The sequence below is a fragment of the Epinephelus lanceolatus genome, chromosome 6, assembly GCF_041903045.1.
Source record: "Epinephelus lanceolatus isolate andai-2023 chromosome 6, ASM4190304v1, whole genome shotgun sequence".
Classification (NCBI taxonomy): Eukaryota; Metazoa; Chordata; class Actinopteri; order Perciformes; family Serranidae; genus Epinephelus; species Epinephelus lanceolatus.
In genome coordinates, this window is record NC_135739.1 from 3693896 (window position 1) to 3713578 (window position 19683).

General features: G+C 41.5%; 2 protein-coding genes across 3 annotated transcripts; one reads left to right on the forward strand and one right to left on the reverse strand.

The window, feature by feature from the left end:
- Positions 1–201: 201 nt before the first annotated feature.
- Positions 202–12331, reverse strand: vamp4 (vesicle-associated membrane protein 4). Of its 2 annotated transcripts, XM_033622855.2 has the most exons (9): positions 12130–12331; positions 11341–11489; positions 10354–10455; positions 8413–8459; positions 8160–8210; positions 7002–7102; positions 3761–3840; positions 1782–1833; positions 202–1693 (listed from the first exon to the last, which is right to left on the reverse strand). In XM_033622855.2, exons 2-9 carry the CDS (start codon positions 11341–11343, stop codon positions 1668–1670), a joined length of 462 nt encoding a protein of 153 aa, XP_033478746.1. In that variant the 5' UTR covers positions 11344–11489; positions 12130–12331; the 3' UTR covers positions 202–1667. The 2 variants fall into 2 exon arrangements, with proteins under 2 accessions (XP_033478746.1, XP_033478747.1); XM_033622856.2 differs by lacking the exon at positions 11341–11489.
- A 1453-nt stretch (positions 12332–13784) lies between these two features.
- rangrf (RAN guanine nucleotide release factor) lies at positions 13785–14883 on the forward strand. Its single transcript, XM_033621289.2, has 2 exons — positions 13785–13893; positions 14064–14883. The coding sequence occupies exon 2, from the start codon at positions 14068–14070 to the stop codon at positions 14647–14649; it is 582 nt and encodes a 193-aa protein (XP_033477180.1). The 5' UTR covers positions 13785–13893; positions 14064–14067; the 3' UTR covers positions 14650–14883.
- The last annotated feature ends 4800 nt before the right edge of the window (positions 14884–19683 follow it).

Below are 19683 nucleotides of genomic sequence, written 5' to 3' on the forward strand. Positions count from 1 at the left end.
GAGATAAAAGAAAGCTCAGGACGAGGAGGGATGGCATGACGATTAGTTTTTCCCTTTTCACCTCCAGTCATCTTCTTTCTTTCCATCAATCTATTCAAACTTTTCTGTGTTCCCCTCTGACTGCCCTCTCCTTCCTCACTCTTCTTTTCTGATTTCCTCCTCCCAGGATGACCAGTTCAAACCAGATGAAACCAGACAGGAGCCCTTTAAAATCACTTTATTTCAGAGCAAAAAGGATCAGTATATCACAGTCTTCCAATGCAATGCCAGAGTATTGTACATCATTACAGAATCAATATTTACAGCTAAAATAAATTACTTTAAAAAATAATAAAATGACGATGTAGAGTTTCAATGTATTATACAGTTAATAAATCGGGACACAATGACACCTAAGTTTTGTTTCACAGCTCAACTTTTAACTTGCATCACTTAAAATTACCCCTGCTTATAATGTAACAGTACAGAGACACAAACTGTCCCTTCTGTGGCGACAGGAATACCAGCATTCATACAAGCATCACATTTAGCGATCAGCAGAAATAAGAACTTAAATTAGTGGGGAGATAAAGACAGAAGCAGTATTAGAAACCAAACAGAACCATCTGCAGAGTGAGAGACAGATTTATGTCACTAGCGGGAAAGTAGGACAGCCGTGACCAAACTGGCCCAGAGCTCGGCGCAACCCAGAAAGTTGGTGAGGAGACATTCATAACCTGGATGTTTTGCTTCGACGTGGTCCTGCTGTACAGTATAACAAGCTATCAAGAGGCAAACGGAAATGGAGAGCGGTGATTTACGGAGTGGATTAATGTTACAAAGCAGGATGTTTTCTAAACAGATGACCTTCCTTTTCTTGGCCCTTTTCCCATCATCTGTACTGAGGAGGAAACATACCTGATACGTGAAATCACTTTCCTGTCAGAGACTTTTTTGATGATTAAAAGAAGCCACCGTTTGACTACACAGATGAACCTCAGATGTTCCCTCGCCTCGTGTTGAGCGGTGAAATGTGCTTGTGTTCACAAAATGTTCCTTATAAACGCTCTCATCCTCGGGCGGTGAGAAGATGGCACACAAGGAATCATGGGTAGACATCTGAGGTTCATTCACAAAATGTTTAAGCCCGCTTTATATGAGGCTGCTGCAGCAGATTCAGACCAGCTAAACTAAGAGAGACGGTTGGGCATGGATTCCCTGCCTTTACATTATCTATCTATATGATTAATATGCAGGACCTGGAGTCTCCCTGTGGTCAAGGCAAAGACAGGTCCCTACACGTGATATGTATCATGGCATGGAGCACTCCTTCACGTTGACTAGAGGGCTGAGAGTCAGTGTTTTCTCCCAAACTGCATTAAAATATCCCCACAAGTCTCCTGTGTCCCCCCATTCTGCGGCTTATTTTCAAAGCAGGGATCAAACCGAGCCTTAGCGCTGATCTCACAGCAGATATATGTGGAAATACCAATGATAAGATCTGTACTAAGGGCAAGTAGAGGCCAGATCCTTGAGGGTACACAGGCCGACGCTGGGGATGATGTGGGAGGCTGGCTGGCGCCCCCTAGCTGGAGTGGAGGACTGTGTGCAAAGAAGAGAGAGAGAGACAGAGAGATAGACAGAGAAGGAGGGAGAAGAGGTTTGTCCCCCATCCTCTTTGTCAGACACTAGCGATATCGCAGGATCACTGGAACTGAAAGAGAGAAGGAATATTTAATGACAAGTTCTGCACATGTATGTAAACGTCAACTGCGCTAGTGTGTGTGTGGTCTAATACTTACTGATGATAATGAGCAGGAGAGCAACAACTACCAAGGCAATAATCATCTTCATCTGTGGAAGAAACAGCACACATTAAAGACACAGTGGGTAAAACTTTTTTCATCATATTTGCTGAAACTCTCATTACATCCTGACAGTAGTACATGAGACAGAAATTTGTGGGGAAAAAAAAATCACGTTCCTCTGACGACTCCTACTGCTTCTAAAGCAATGTTTCCACCAGGCAGTACGGTTCAGTTCAATTCGGTACGCTTCCACTGTGAAAAGTTAATGGAGCCGTTCCTTAGCGTCCCCATGTTTGGTCCCCCCTCTGTTGGGGTACCTAGCACACAGATCTGGTACTAAAAGGTGGAGCTGTGAACACTGCAGTCTGATTGGTCAGTAGAGGATGGTCACTCTGCTCAGGGCTGAGTTGTGTCTGGTTTTGAGGCTCATGTAACCACTGTTCATACTGTGGAGAGTTTTATTAGTAAACTGTAACTATAAAATGAAAGGATGTTTTGCTGCCTCTCACAGCAGCTGGAGTCTGAGAAAAGATAACTTCATTCACTGGGCCGACTGCCGGCAACTTTTAAGGTGGAACGTTAACTTGTAATGTTACTCAATGCATGAGTTGATGACGTGAATCCATCAGCACACCTTAAATTTCACTGTGACAACTTTGACCATCACTTTAGTTTTTATATGACAGAAACTTTTAGTAATGAGTGGATCTTCAAGTGTAATTTGGACCGAGATGGCATACATCCCAATCCTCACTCTGAGAAAACAAAAGTGTTGCGGAGCGTCGTTCCTGTGGGCTACAGCAACACTAAACCCCTGCGCTTGCCTGAGAAGGACTAAATGCACAAAGCTGCTATTTTTAAATATCCCATGGAGAGACACTCTCACTGCAGCCTGTTCTATTTTGTTGTGAAAATGTGGGCGTGCAGCCTCGTTCTGTGGACGAAAGACGAGGTGCAGACTTCCATCTGTGTCACAGCTGATGAGGAAATACAGCGAGTGCTGGACGGAGCAGTGAGTGACAACAACCCCGCCCACATTTAAGAGGTACCATGTCTGAATGGTTACTGTTGGTTCCAAAGGTACCATACCGAAAGTCTTTGGTGGAAACGGGGCTACGAGGGCCAGGTCACAAACACTTTCTTTATTTAGTTAGTTAGTTACTGCAGCTGAACAGCACACTAAATTATGTTTCTGAAAACATCTGCGGTGAGAAACAGGCAATGCAGTAACAGAATCTTGATCATATCATATATCATCATATTTTTAAAACGCTGCCTAGTCTGAAAGTGTGATCGCAGTTCTCGAGCATTGATTGACATATTGACAGCTGCGTTGGAGACACATCGGTTCTGATTGATTGTTTTTGTTCAGCAACTGTGAATTCTATCAAATGCCATTAGGGGCACTCGGACAGTAGTTCCCAACCAAGGGTCTGGGGCCCCCAGGGGGTCCTTGAGGGAGTTTCAGGGGGTTCCTAGAAATATTTTTACTATTTAATTCACTATAGAAGTGAGCTCAATGTGAGTCGGAGACATAAGAGTGACTACTGCTGATAGGTTTCACTGTCTTCATGGTTATCTCCTCACTGTAGGCAATGACTATAGAATTCTGGTCTTAATCATATCTAAAACCCAAAATCCAGATTCAGGTCCCTGAAGTGAAATCTTATCAAATGGGGGCCCATGACCTCATGTGCATCAATTTAGGGGTTCTTGGTGCAAAAAAGGTTGAGGACCATTGCACTAGAAGGAGGAGGGACATGATTTTTGTCACAGATTGTGTCTTGTGTACCAATGTGTGGATGTAGTGACAGTTTCAGCAAGTTATTTTTTTTATAACAGTAACCAACTACTTAAACACACTCTTTGTAATACTAAAGACGTCTGGCTAAAATGTCAATGAAAGTGAATAAAGAGACAGTGTGAAGGTGTCACAGGCTTAAACACACACATAAAACAGACAGACAGCCCACCTTCATGTCTCTCCACCACATCCTCCTGTGCAGCTGTTTGGCTCTGCTACTGAAGGCAGATGCGTTGTCTGATAGGCTCTCTGGGATATGACGTGAGCGCAGCACAGACAAGGACACGTGAGGGCAAAACAAATTGGAGGAGAGGGAAAAAACAGTCTGTTAATTACCATGTAAACAATAACCAGGCTATTGTTTTGACTTTGTTGTTTAAGGTGACTCAAAACTGCCTGGCTCTGCGTCGTGCATGTGCAGTTACAATGTGTGAGAGTTACATAAGCCTTGCTGGTGAGATCACTGCAATGAACAGGTTGTTTAAAAGTTAACTACTGGTATTAAATGGTGAACAACAACTTGCTGAATTTATACACAGCGGAGCAAAAACACATTTCCTCAAACTTCCTCCCTCCTGTCCTTGTCGTGACATCCCTCTCCAAAACGCTCACCCACGCTGCTCTCTGTTTCTTGGATACTGTTGTTAACTTGATGTTTATGCATGTTAACAGGAAGGTTACAGCTCCCTAGCGTGCAGCGCTGTGCCTGTCCAAGCCCCTGTCCCTCTTTAGAGTCTTTGTGTTTGTCATGTGTGTGCTGCTTCCACGCCCATGTGCCTGTTAACGACCCGCCGCTACTACAAAGAGAAGCGCTCAGACGCGGCCTCTGTAAAGATGCTCGTTAATCTGACGGAATTTAACAACAGGTTACCTACACAAAGATCAGAGAGCAAACTGCACGTCAATCATGGGATGTTATATTGTGCAAGGACAACACACACTGCAGAGACATGCAATCAGCCACACACATTATACAGCAAGACTTGTATATACACAAAGACTCGTGCAAACACACAAATGTGTTCCAGATGTGCGTCATTGCCTTGGTTGGCCGGTGGACATGACGGAGTAGCAGTTATATAACATCTGTGTGTGTCATGATTAAACCTAATGGACTGGGAAGAGACACAAGCACTTAAGCCTTATCTCTATCTCTGGAGGAGAAGACGACCTGTGCGTGTCCTGTTGAAAGCCTTGCATGTGTGTGTGAAGTTGAGTAACAGAGCGAGCTAAACACATTTCACACACCTGCTCAATATGCACCGAGTAAAAACAAAGAGCAGGGCTGTGTGTATGAGAGTGTGAGACCTGTCAAAAGCCTCCAGACACACACCTGGTAAAACACTAAACCTGGACATATCATTAACACCTTTAAAGTGTGCTGAGCGGATTTACATGCAGGCACCCGCTACTGCTGACAACGTTGGTGTTTTGTTGATTTTTGGACTTAAATTATGTGACATGTATCACAGATTTCTGAAAGGTTTAATGTACAGCTGCAAACAGGCTTCCCACACAAAATACATTTTAAAACATTTTCCATAACAATATTCACAGCCTTACATCATTCAAAACATACTTCCCAGGCCTCTTAGGATAAGCAACTGATAGCACTTACTAACTTTACTCATTTCTTAGACATTTCTGCCTCCAACTACCTGCATATTTACGCCCAATGCCAGACCGGCACATACAGGTACTTTGCATGTTAAGGTTACAATTTTGACACATCTGTATGCTTTTATATCTCGTTAAACAAACTGTTTTATAGGTATGTCTGATAATAGTTTTGCCAGAACCTAGCGATATCTGAATAAATTAGGGTTTGAGTGCTGTCATGCCCCTTCAGCCATCGCCTCTCCAAGTGGATTAAAGATCTACTACAGTGGTCAGACATTCTAGATATCCAAATCCTGATTGTAAGGCTAACTTAGCCTTACAATCAGGATATCTAGAATTGACAATTGGCTAACAGGTTGATTATTTAGAGACAATACTTAGTGAGTATTGTCTCTAAATAATCAACCTGTTAGCCAATTGTTTGATCTACAAGCTGAGATTTAGTTGGAGACAACAGTCTGATGCTGCTGTATTGTACGACTGTACTGGCAGCAGCCTCCCACTCAAGCTAAGGGCTAAAATCCTGCACAATGGAGCAACACTGAGTTTTGCTGTTAACATAAAAATAGATAAAATGTACTATTCTGTTTCAAACTGAGTAGAACTAGGTTGTAGAACTCGGTATTTTCAGGCAGGCCAGTGTCCTCTGATTCTGAACTTGATTTTGACTCTGGTGGCTCAAACATGTACGACTGTACAAGTCCAATACAGCTAACGGATGGAGCATCCATTGTAGTGCTACATGTAAAAGAGGCTGCAGTGTTCCCGTGACGCAGCTTCAGCACATTCAGCAGACGTGCCCCCAGCGTCTCAGAGCAGCGAAGCCTATTTATTTCATGATCTTGAAAAGCAATTTCACAAACTTGGCGACTTTTTTAATCATTCAACTGTGGCTGTGTGCATTTTTCTGTGGGGTGACAAACTCATTACACGTATTTATTTTTGCTTTGCTCGGACTTTAATTGCAAACCATTTCCAGGCCTGGAAAACAGTTTTTCTAATTTCATGACTTTTCCAGGTATCTCATGATCTCTGATGAACCCTGTGCAAAAAGTAGTCAATTAGTTTATTAGTCTTTTGACAAAAAAGTTATTGTCATCTGTTTTTATAATCAAATAATCGTTTCAGTCATTTTTTTTAATGAAAAATTGACAAACGTGGTGGTTCAAGCATCTCAGATATCAGGATTTCATGGTTTTCTGCGTGTTTGTATACTGAATATATTTGAGTTGTGGACTGTGGGTCAGACAAGACAATTGAAGATATCACTTTAGAATATTCTAACAGCATTTTTCAATATTTACTGACAGTTCACTGACAATCATTATTTGTTGCCCTAGTTCAATGCAAACTGCATCCACTCCGCCAGAGAGGACGACACAGCCTGTAGCTGATCATTTGTCTTTTCTTTCTTGAACTTGAAATGAAGTTTGTCCCATATGCAGGTTTACACCAGTGATTTTGAACAACAATGAAGTCATACCTCAACCTTTATAGTTTGATCTAAAGACACATTTAGGATCGCTGGGCCTCAACAACAAATGTTCTCCTTTTCAAATCGATGCAGATTGCAGGAATGTTTCCATTAACATAAGAAACTGCCCAGATAAGCCTCCATACAGTGAGGACAACAATCCTCAGAGCCGTGTGCAAACCATCTGTGAGCTACTTGTGGAAACTAACCATTCAAACAAACGAGACTGATAAAACATTCCCTGTAGAGTATGTAACATATGTAGGTGTACATATTTTGAACATACGGACACACACGCTGTCCTAATGTGACTCACCCGACTTGTCCTGCAGGTCGTCGAGCCGCTCGCCCCTCTCTATCACCTTGGAGATGTTCTCCTGCATCACATCGATCACCTCATCAACCTGCGACTGCACCCTGAGGACACAGGTTGGTGAGAGAATCATAAATAATGCATGAATCATGTATGATAAAAGGTAGGATTCGTCAAAGATTTATCTTTTTTGTGGGAACCCACAACAGCACAAAGCATCTGTTTCCCCAACAATATCCTCTCCTCTATATCTAGACCTGTCCAGCTGGCAGGCAATAAAAAGCTTGTCAGATGGTTTTCAGCCTCACAGTGACCTGCCTGCACCTGTTCAGTATCTGCAGAATTATATTTAAATCTTTTCTTTATTCACGGTGCTCACACCTGAGCATGGCATGACTACTCCAGATTACCATTCAGTCACTCTTATTTCAAAGTAATGCTAAGCAATACCTCTTGGAGGGATGCACGGTCAGTGGGAGAGATCACATTGGCAAAGGAATACAAAAGGCGGAGAGGCTCAGACAGAAGATACACGACAAAGGAATTTGTTTTCTTTCACAACTGATCACATTTTCCAGCGTCATTACACTGATTGTCAAGGAGCTGCAGGAAAAGATCAGTCTTGGACTTCAGCTTGATTGCATGTTGAAGACGGTAAACATGCAAAACTACAGCCAGAGCAAAACACACCATCAGGGACTGGGTGACATAGAGAAGCATGGGCTGCTACAAACACACATAAACACACTATGAGGTCCTGACCTCAGGGTTCAGACACAGAGGTGAAGAGTCCGGGCAAAGTGCACCCAACATTCCTGGCATCTTGTTTCGGGTGCTCACAATAGTGACAAATTGTCCAGTATGAACAGAGGTTGGAGACTCTGGGTGCCAGACTGTCTCAACAATGAACTTCTGTTCTCTGACCGCCTCTGACTGCAGGTACATGTGGAAACAGACTGCAGAGGGACCAGGACTTCTTGGGAAGGTTACACAATAACCTGCACATGGCAGCCTCTCTTACACAATCTGCTATAAACCTGCAGCTCCTGGTAAACATGACGAGCCGCAGTTGCATAACACCAACACCAAAACTAAGAGTGCTGGCAAAACTACTCTGACCCTCTGGCTTTTAGTTGGGACGAGGAATGTGTTCGTACTTACTGCTTGAATTTGTCATTCTGAGGTCCAAATCTGGGTCCCGTGGGTCCTCTCCTGGAAAATAGGTATTATTGAAGCCCAGTCACTAATTTAATTTAGGAACCATAACAACTTATTTTGCTGCTGATTGTGTGTAGTCTGTTTTCACAAACCATGTTAGCAATATTGCTCTCATTATGTAGGTAAATTGTACATTGATTATTTTTGATTTATTTACAATAAGCTCAGTGCCTGAATAGACTATAAACAAACTCACAGAAAGAAGTCTTCCTCCTCATCTGAGTCCTCCTCCAGTAGGTTCCTCTGTAAAGAAGGAAAAGTTCAGAGGTCAGATAAGGGTAAGCTCTTGATACTGAATGACTATGAGTTAAATGATTTCAGACTTGGCTCAGGAAAAGGTTCCAGTACAAGCATCTTGTCAGCTGAAAGGCCCAAACAGAGTTCACTCCTGGCACTCACAACCAGTGCTGCCGAAATAATAACGGACCTCCAGGGACCATATAGCTACTGTACGGATCAATAGATGCTTTTTCTGTCAGCAGATATGCAGATATGCCTAAATACTCTGCTGTCATAGTGTACTTACACTATGATGACTTACTGAAAAATAAAAGCCTCGTGTTACTCTGCTGCCCTGCCTGCCAAACCTCAATAAAAACTCTTCCTTTTGTGCTCTCTATGGCTCCTCAACATCAAACTCTGACAGCGATGTTCCGTTTGCAGAGAGGCCAAAACGGACGTGAACAGATTCCAACGAAAGAATAGAGCCACTCTCTGTTCTTACTGGGATCCCAAAAACGCCACCATGATCATCACTTCTGAACCATCGATGGCTTTAATAGGGGCGGAAAGCGCCTTGTGTAAAGTGCTATTCATAGAGAATTAGTGAGGACAGCTGCATTAAATTCTCACAGGAGGGAAAACTGGACCAGGAAGACAGTAAGACTCTGTTTCATATTGGATGGCAGGCAAGAGGACTATACTTCCTGCTACGGGGAGAGAACGGTATTGAAAGATAATGCATTTAATTGAGAAAAATGTGCCTTGTTTTTCAGAATTAATATAAGATTATCTCAAAATTGTGAGAGAGGTTTTCATGGGGAAAAAATGCTGTTGTTTCTAGATCATAATCTTGTAAATTTTCATTTTTCTGAGCAGATTTTTTTCTATGAAAACATTTCATATAATTCTAAAACAATAATCTCGTTAATTTTAGAAAAAGAGCACTTTTTTCTCAAGTTAATGCATTATCCTTCTGTAGAAAGGTCTTTACTAGAGATTTTTTGAAAATGGGAGGCGTGACATCCACGCAGTGTGTTGTTCCATAAATTTAGGAGCAATTGCATTTCATTTACAGCATGCATAGGTGGTTCAGTCATAATTTAGGTTCAATTTCAAACTTTTCAGTCCTGGTCATCAGCTTTTAACAATCATCACACACTGTCCACTGCAAAGATCTGAGAGAAGGAAACTCCATGAATATCCTGTAATGTTGACAGCTGCAAGCCAATGCCATGCCAGTGTAGACATAGTCTTGTAAATACACTATCATCTGCAAATAAAAGCACAGAGAATGAAGGCCATATGACGATAAAGACCTTTATAAGTCTAGGGACTAACACTCTCCTTCTGTACAACGTCATTCTCTCTTTCTTTCCACTGTCTCGGATGGGAAACATGAGGGAGAACTGGTAGTTATTATCAGAGGGCAGGGGGTTGGGCACTTAGGGGAAAGCATGGAAGGTGGAAAGGAGCGATTTGTTATGCAAGTCTCCCCGTAAGCTTTGCTTTTGTTCCAGATCAACACAATAGCAAACAGGGTTACACAGAGAAACAGAGGACTGACTGGAATCGAGAATCAAGGGAGAGGACAAGGAAGGTGGAGGTGGGTGGGAGGGGATGCTCACTTTGATGAGAACCAGACACTTGGCTACAGCAGCTTCTTCACTTTACCTCTGTCAAAGATGCGCTCTTTTGTGCATTCCCTCACTTTTCCTTCAGTTTTTCCATCAACACTGATTTCACAGGCATCTTCTACAGTGTATCAAAACCTCAGCCTGATTACAGCACACTGTCAGTTTCTAAATCATCAGGTACTGTCTTTTCCCATCCTGTATTCTGTGTGTCTCCTCCATCCCCTGCTTCTTGATGATGAGCCAAAACCCAAACACCACCACCCCCTCCACCCGTGTCTCACCCTCTCGCTGCGAATGGATCCTGTGACCTCGTCGTCATTGAGGTGTCGTTTAAACTTGGGGGGCATGTTGTCTTCAGACTGCTCCTCCCGATCTGGCTCCCTCTGTAGGACAGGAAGAGAGAAAAATCATGACATGGACCGTCTTTGTCACACCCGCACCAAGCCACAATGTTCCTGCTGATCATGAATGTCACACATGGCTGCCTGCTAAATGAGAACACTCTAATATTCGTAGGCAGAGAGATTAAACTTGCAGGCATAGCTCCAGCCAGGTTATGGTTGTGAGCAGAACATGCAGTACAAAGCATTAAGTGTATGAACAGAGTCAGACCATAAATCTAAACTCGCTCAGTAATGATTGCATTAATAAGTCTGGTCATGGTCGAGCAATCTGAGGATGCCTCTAGTCTCAACACATGCTGGTAAACAGCCTGACTTCATTATTAGTCACAGTGGTGATTTCATTCATTTCCTGTGCAATCTAATACACAGCTCTGGAACATGTTTTAAAAAAAGTGGTAGTTCCATTACACCAGCTGTCTGTGAAATACTGTTCCTCTCCTCTACTATGCCTCGTCAGTAAACACCTATTTAGCAGTCTTTATTCCTAATATTTCTGCTAGGAGCAGGCACTCAGTCTCACCAGCCATGAAAGGAAATATCATCATTGCTCTGAGTGCCTTTGGGTAAAAAACCAACCATGTCAGATGTGGAAAACATGCTGTTCTTCCAATTATACCCCCTCGAGTCTGTGTTTGGGTGTTACTTGTTCCAAACACCATATGTAACAGTGCAACAAAACAAAACAGTGCCTCAATAAAGTGCCTCTGTGACACTGAACTAAACAACATGTGATCCTCAGGCCCTTCTTTAACTACCAGGGGAGGAAAACACAGCAGTCTCTCTCTCTCTCTCTCTCTCTCTCTCTCACACACACACACACACACACACACACAGCCTCTCTCAATCCAACAATACAACTAATACCATTGAATCCAGTTCAGTCTGACACTGTGGCTTTCACAGCAGCGTCCTTTTCTGGCACTGCGATTGGAAAAAAGGCCTTTCAGTAGCCAGGAGAGGAGAGGAACTTTCCAGTAAACAGAGGTGAAGAGAAGCAGGGGACAGGGCTCGCTCTGAAGCGGCGACAGCGTGTAGAGACACAGAGAGAGAAAGAGGAGAAGCCAAGTCTAACATGTTAGGGCTGCAGGAGAGAGGACTTTTAAAGGTGCAATCCAAACAAAGCAGAATTGGATTCATTTCAAAGTTGTGATTTATAACATAAAAATTATATATAGATAAAGTGATGCCAGGTTTGGACAAAAGAACTGAGGAAACTGCATCATGATGACCACAAGAGAGAACTGTAGATTATTGATGAGCACAATCAATATATGGATTGCAACTTGTTTTCTTCTTAAGAGGTTAAAAAAAGAAGATGCTGTGTTCACTAAGTACAGCTATATTTAGCTAATTTACTCCCACTGTAATACTGTAATGGCTCTATGGTCCGAACAAGGACTCCTTAAAGGTGCCAGAACTGAAAATGAAACTGACATCTCAGGAGCACAGCTGGTATCAGGAATGGTAAGTTAGCCGGTTATGTCACAGCCGTTGACAACTTTAGCTGGTTGATCTGGTTGTTAGCATTAATTTAACCAACACAGCTAGCTACTAGTTAATATAGCTAGTTCAGACAGGCCGCTTGGTTCAGTGACAGAGCTAGCTACCACAGCTAAGCTAAGCTAAGCTAGAGATGCTAACGTGGCTAACTACCTGCTGTTTCCCACAAGATCCGCTGTCTGCTGTTGGCACACAAACACACAGAGGCTCGGGTGTTAATCCCGGGTTTTCAGGGTCTGATGTGGCTTTACGGTGTTGTCGCTTTCATTTCAAATGCTGTCCGGGCGATGAAACAGGATTATCATTATGGATGCTAGCGGTCCGCTCGTCTTGTCTCCGCCTGAGTCAGCTGACCAGGAAGTGAACACAAACAGCTGGAGGAGGAGAGGGACCTGCAGATGTGCACACAGCGTGGGGACATGTTTCACTTCATTTTTATCATATATGCAGCAGATATACAAATCCATCGTAGAGATATTCAACTCTTTGATACTTCTTTTAATAAATACATACATGTAAATTTAAGTGAGCCTTCCTCTGTTCATTTAATTTATTTTAGTATTTAGACTGAGCTAATTTTTACCTCTAATCTAAAAACGTCAGAAGGAAATATTATAGCCTACTTTTTGCACCAATAAATATATTTGGCAGTTATAGTAACTGTTAAAATAAAATTCACGATTATTATAAATTAAACGACTCAACAATGTGATAATAATAATAATAATAATAATAATAATAATAATAAGATAATAATAGGCTAATGATATTTTTATTACAACAATCACTAATAGTACTATTACATTGCACCTTACGCTGTGTTTTGTGCCTCTTATTACACTGTACTGTATTATACTACACTATGTTAATACTGTCTTACCACATCATATTATATTTCTGTTTTAATATAATAATACAGACAACACTAAGTGTCATTACTAAATCACACTTTTTATTTTTCTGATGTACACTTTTTCCACAAAATTAAAATCTATGAATAATACCATGTCACTTTACCTGGTATCGTTGTCTTTAATTGCTCTTTCATTGTTAATATTTTTTACTTCTACTTTTATATTAATTATATATACCTCTTATTTCTAATCTAATAAACGTCAGAAGTAAATATTGTAGCCTAGAGTTTGCACCAATAAATGTATTTGGCAGCTATAGTAACTACTAATTATGATTTCAAATATTAAAAGTTTATAAAATAAAATTAATAATTATAAATTAAACGTCTGTGTCATTACATTATTACAACAACTACTACTATTAGTATTATTACATTGCACCTTGTGCCATATCTTATACCTCTTATTACACTGAACTGTATCATACTATACTATGTTAATATGCTATACAGTCTTAGCACATCATATAAACTCGCACCTATGAATAATACCATGTCACTTTATCTGGTGACGTTGTCTTAAATTGCTGTTTAATTGTTTTATTTTGATATTTTTTATTTTTCATATTTAATTTAATTTAATTTTATTTGTATTTGTATATTTTATTTCTATTTTTAATATTTTTATTATTCTATTATTCTACTTTTATACAAATTGTAAATACCTCTTATTTTTAATCATTCTCATTTTTATTTTTTACTTCCTAACTTACTAACCAAAGTTTATTATAATTTGCTTCACCTCAACCAAGTATAGAGGACTCAACTATTATTATAAATATTAATATGCCACTCACAGGAGCCATTCCTCTGTATAAGTATTTTTACTTTTGATACTTAAGCAAATATTTTTTATAATAATTTCGCCGCTGCCTTTTCAGGGTGAGTGTTTGGCTCACCTGTAGGTGGCAGCAGTGCGCATGACCTGCGTGTAGGGTGCCTGAAATTTAACCCGTAGAAGAAGACAAACTTTGACCGGAAGAGAGTTCTGGCAGTTGCAGTAGGTAAGCTACGTGTTTTTCACGCGGTCTCTACACATATTATTTATATTTATTTTACTTATATTCATATATTTTATAACGTTTTCCTGAGTCTATGTTGTTTATAAGCGGACGGTGTGAATGTAACTGCAGGTGGTTTAAAACGGGCTCTGTGTTGGTGTGTGTTTCTCCAGAGAGATGCAGTGTGCTGGAGGCAGCGCTCATCAGCCTCATCCTCTGTTTGGAGGAGCGCTGTCAGCCGTCCTCCCTCACAACGCCAAAGACATCAGTGAGCTGAGGGAGATCCCGGACAACCAGGAGGTGTTTGCCCATGAACACACCGACCAGAGCCTGATCGTGGAGCTGGTGGAGTACCAGGGTCAGGTGGCAGACCAGGACGCCGCCCGTTATCACTTTGAGGACATCGCAGGCAGTAACGAAGCTCTAGAGCCAGGTGCTTTTGAAGTGCCCGGTGCTGTGCCGCTACCCAAATCTGAGCTGTCCCTGTCAGACTGCAGCTCAGCCTGGATGCTGACCGGGACACAGTGTGTGTCCAAGTTCAACGAAGAAGCGAGGAACACAGTGACCCTTCACCTGGGTCTGTTCCGTCTGCCACAGTTCTCCACAGATGTCTTGATAACCTTCAATGACCCGCAGAGCATCAGCCCTGACAGCAGCAGTGCTGCTTCAGCAGAGACACACAGAGAGCCATGGACGGTGCAGGACTTTGAGCGCATGTTGCAGACTCTGACTCTGCACAACCCAGGACTGTTTGGGTGAAACAACTACAACTCTCTCAGCGTGGGACATTTAAATATATTGGGACTATTTACTTGCCCTCAAAGTGTTTAAGCAATTCAATGTCGCGGTCGTCCTGCCCCTGTCCCTGTCATGACACATATGTCCAGCTCTGCGTTTGATGCTACCTTGTTCTGACATCCAGAAACTAACTGAAAACAAAACCTCTCATTATATAAATATAGTTTTTACATAATAAATGTTTTGGATGGAAAATCTTGGACCATTTGGTTATGTTTTGAATCACTCGATTAAGATTTATTTGCAGGTTTAAAATGTTATAACAGTGGCTTGTTTAGTAACTCTCACAGATGAGATTTATATCATCGCACAATTTGTAAGGCATTTCTGTTTTATGTGGGAAATATGAGATTTGAGACATAGCGTCATAATGTCAAAGACATGCCCCTCTGTTTCCCACCACGCTCCTGTTCTCTTACTCACTGAAGCGTTTCCTCCGTCCTCACTCGTACCTTTCCTTATTTTGCTCAGTAATAATGCCACCATTCATAAGTGTGTTTTTATGCTCAGATACAAACACCCAACAGAGAGTGGAGCATCGCCAGTATCTGTAATGCACAAACCTCTCCGTAATATTCTCCCACTGACACCCAACCCATGCTGCTCTGCTCTAACCTAATAAAAACACACAAGTAAAGGCAAAGGTCAAAGTAGAACTCAGAAGTTTAAAGGTGAATTCAGATTCCACGTTAACTCCCTCTGGAGCTGTTAAAATGCAGTTAATATTCATCGAGGCCTCTGTGTCTTCGGTCGGACTCAAGTTTGGTCATAAACAGTGAAAACTGAGAGAGAGTCCCAGCAGGAATATGTATTAGGTCAGCTGTTTCCATCATTCACCGCAGTGGCTCCATGGTGGAATAATTCATTAGCCTGAACCTTGAAAAACCTTGGAAAGACTTCTTTCAAGGGTGAGTTGATGAAACACAAAATTTATGGAATGGAAAATGACCCTATTTAATTGTTACTTTGAAGTTAAGACCAAGCTTTAAAAAAATCTCAGTTACACGTGCTGTACTTGAGAAAAGGTTGTTTTGACTTGAGTCTGCTGTTTAATAAAACTCAATACAGTGATGGAATTCAGATAAGTCTTGCATAACAAACAAGAGGAAGTGCAGTCTGCCTCCCCAAAGCCACATCAAGCCCTTTGTATCCTCTGGTGCAATCACAAAGGATTAAGATCTCATAAAGTAAGATCCTTTCCTCTCGGGGATCGCGGCGTAGCACATTCCTTCATTAACCACAACATCCATGGTAGCACAACAGCAAAGTCTCCATCTGACCACCTTGACTAAACACGCTGTTATTGGTTCTCTCTGTAATAAAGTCTGAAAACATCCTGTCTTTCAGACCTCATGAGGGTTTTGGAACAGGCACCTGACTTAAAGGTCATGTTAGGAAATAGTTTCAGAGACATTAAAGACTTGAAGTATTTTCCAGGCCCTGAAAAACAGCCTTTTACAGAGTAGCTGCTGGGTTACTATAGTGCAGTGGTCTCAAATATGTTGCCTCGTGATGCAGAGTGGTGAACAGATTAACAGAAGAATGACTGTCTCTTTTTGGCCTTCTACCCCCATTCCATTAATTATTTCATGGCCCTCTGACATTTTACACAACTGCTTTAGATGACCCAAGTATCGCTGAGGATTGACTGAGACTGAGAAACTGTAATAGTTGGATGCATCAAATGTAACTGCATGGAAGCAGTGGCAGAACTCTTGGTCGTGTAAGCTTAAACATTGTAAAATACAGTGTTTTCAAACTTCAAATTCTCTCCATATACAATACTCAGTATACACGGGGACATCATTGTGTTCCTTCAGTGCTACAGTCTACACAACAAGAACAGATGTAACTCATAATTCATCCACCTGCCACACATTGCGTATGCTATACAGTACAGGCCAAAAGTTTGGACACACCTTCTCATTCAATGCGTTTTCTTTATTTTCATGACTATTTACATTGTAGATTCTCACTGAAGGCATCAAAACTATGAATGAACACATGTGGAGTTATGTACTTAACAAAAAAAGGTGAAATAACTGAAAACATGTTTTATATTCTAGTTTCTTCAAAATAGCCACCCTTTGCTCTGATTACTGCTTTGCACACTCTTGGCATTCTCTCCATGAGCTTCAAGAGGTAGTCACCTGAAATGGTTTCCACTTCACAGGTGTGCCTTATCAGGGTTAATTAGTGGAATTTCTTGCTTTATCAATGGGGCTGGGACCATCAGTTGTGTTGTGCAGAAGTCAGGTTAATACACAGCCGACAGCCCTATTGGACAACTGTTAAAATTCATATTATGGCAAGAACCAATCAGCTAACTAAAGAAAAACGAGTGGCCATCATTACTTTAAGAAATGAAGGTCAGTCAGTCCGGAAAATTGCAAAAACTTTAAATGTGTCCCCAAGTGGAGTCGCAAAAACCATCAAGCGCTACAACGAAACTGGCACACATGAGGACCGACCCAGGAAAGGAAGACCAAGAGTCACCTCTGCTTCTGAGGATAAGTTCATCCGAGTCACCAGCCTCAGAAATGGCAAGTTAACAGCAGCTCAGATCAGAGACCAGATGAATGCCACACAGAGTTCTAGCAGCAGACCCATCTCTAGAACAACTGTTAAGAGGAGACTGCACCAATCAGGCCTTCATGGTCAAATAGCTGCTAGGAAACCACTGCTAAGGAGAGGCAACAAGCAGAAGAGATTTGTTTGGGCCAAGAAACACAAGGAATGGACATTAGACCAGTGGAAATCTGTGCTTTGGTCTGATGAGTCCAAATTTGAGATCTTTGGTTCCAAGCGCCGTGTCTTTGTGAGACGCAGAAAAGGTGAACGGATGGATTCCACATGCCTGGTTCCCACTGTGAAGCATGGAGGAGGAGGTGTGATGGTGTGGGGGTGTTTTGCTGGTGACACTGTTGGGGATTTATTCAAAATTGAAGGCACACTGAACCAGCATGGCTACCACAGCATCCTGCAGCGACATGCCATCCCATCCGGTTTGCATTTAGTTGGACGATCATTTATTTTTCAACAGGACAATGACCCCAAACACACCTCCAGGCTGTGTAAGGGCTATTTGACCAAGAAGGAGAGTGATGGAGTGCTGCGGCAGATGACCTGGCCTCCACAGTCACCGGACCTGAACCCAATCGAGATGGTTTGGGGTGAGCTGGACCGCAGAGTGAAGGCAAAGGGGCCAACAAGTGCTAAACACCTCTGGGAACTCCTTCAAGACTGTTGGAAAACCATTTCAGGTGACTACCTCTTGAAGCTCATCGAGAGAATGCCAAGAGTGTGCAAAGCAGTAATCAAAGGGTGGCTATTTTGAAGAAACTAGAATATAAAACATGTTTTCAGTTATTTCACCTTTTTTTGTTAAGTACATAACTCCACATGTGTTCATTCATAGTTTTGATGCCTTCAGTGAGAATCTACAATGTAAATAGTCATGAAAATAAAGAAAACGCATTGAATGAGAAGGTGTGTCCAAACTTTTGGCCTGTACTGTATGTACTGAATATGTTGTTTTAATTTTTCAAGACTGATACATTGTTTACTGTCACATTTCTTTCTTTTTTTAAATTATAAATCATTTAGTAACTAGTCCATAGCCACTGGTAGCTTTGTCACCTTCTACCTATGCCAGTCCTCAATGCCTATGTGCAGTTTCACATAGATTGACCACGTCAGTGAGTAGAAAAACGTGGGACAGACAGAATGACTGACTGACAGAATGACACACTGACACTTTCCCTGATTATGTACAGCATACCATACCATGACTTAGTCATACCAAACATTAGAAAACAACACCAACATTGGTCCACAGGGGGAGCCACAGCGATCGGTCGCATTTTAGCCATTTTGAAGCATTTTTCTGTTGTTATAGCGCCACCCAGTTGCCAATTAGAGTTAAATTTCTCCAGTCACCTTGAGGCGTCCTGTTCTACATATCTACCAAGTTTAGTAAAAATCCATATGGCGGTTAGGCCTAGATAAGAAATGAGCTCTCTAGCGCCCCCATTTTGTTTGATGGGGTCAATAATGGAGGGGTCCCCTCAGATTATGTGTGGTCATATGCCTACAAAGTTGCGTGGTGATGGGTGAAACCCTTGAGATGTTATACACCTTTATGTGATGAGCCACGCCCTCCGCAATATTCATTGCCTTATAGAAGCTCAGTTTTAGTAAGTTTTCCAACTTTTGCCAAGAGGGAACTTTAGATATTGGTCCCTAGATTATGTTCACCCAGTTTCATGCAGATCGCTCAAACTTCCTAGGAAGAGATCCATTTGAAGTGTTTTTCAAAAAATTCAAAATGGTGGAAAATCTATATAAGCGCAGGTTATGGGTTCTTGAGGCAAATCTGTTTGTGCAAAGTTTCATGTCTCTACGACATACGGGGCATGATATATGCCCATTCAAAGTTTGCCATTTCAATGGGTTGCTATAGCGCCCCCCTTTGGCCAATTGATGTAATATTGCTTCATTGGCATCCTCCCATGACCCTCTACCACTGTGCCAAATTTCACATGGATTGACCAAGTCAGTGAGGAGAAAAACGGATCATGGATCAAAGATCATGGATATGCTCTTATTTTTGGCACAATAGTGATAAATAATCTCTAACAAACAGCATAAAGTGAACAGAATCGTCAAAGATGTATTTTGTTGTATGAATTAACCTGCAACAGGGCTGCAACAATTAGTCTATTCATCCATTTAAATGTTAACTTTTAAATTAATCGCCAACTAATTTGATAATCAATTAATCAGTTGGAGTAATCTTTTAAGAAAGAAAAAGTTGAAATTGTCTGATTCCAGCTTCTTCTATGTGAATATATTATTATATAAATATTGGTTTAAAAGAAAGAAAGAAAGCCAAAAAAGATCCTGGAAGACTCGAATTAATGCGGAAAACCATGGAAACAAGCGAGGCACTTTGTCTCCAGGTGAAAAGGTGAAGTAATCTCATTCATGTATTCT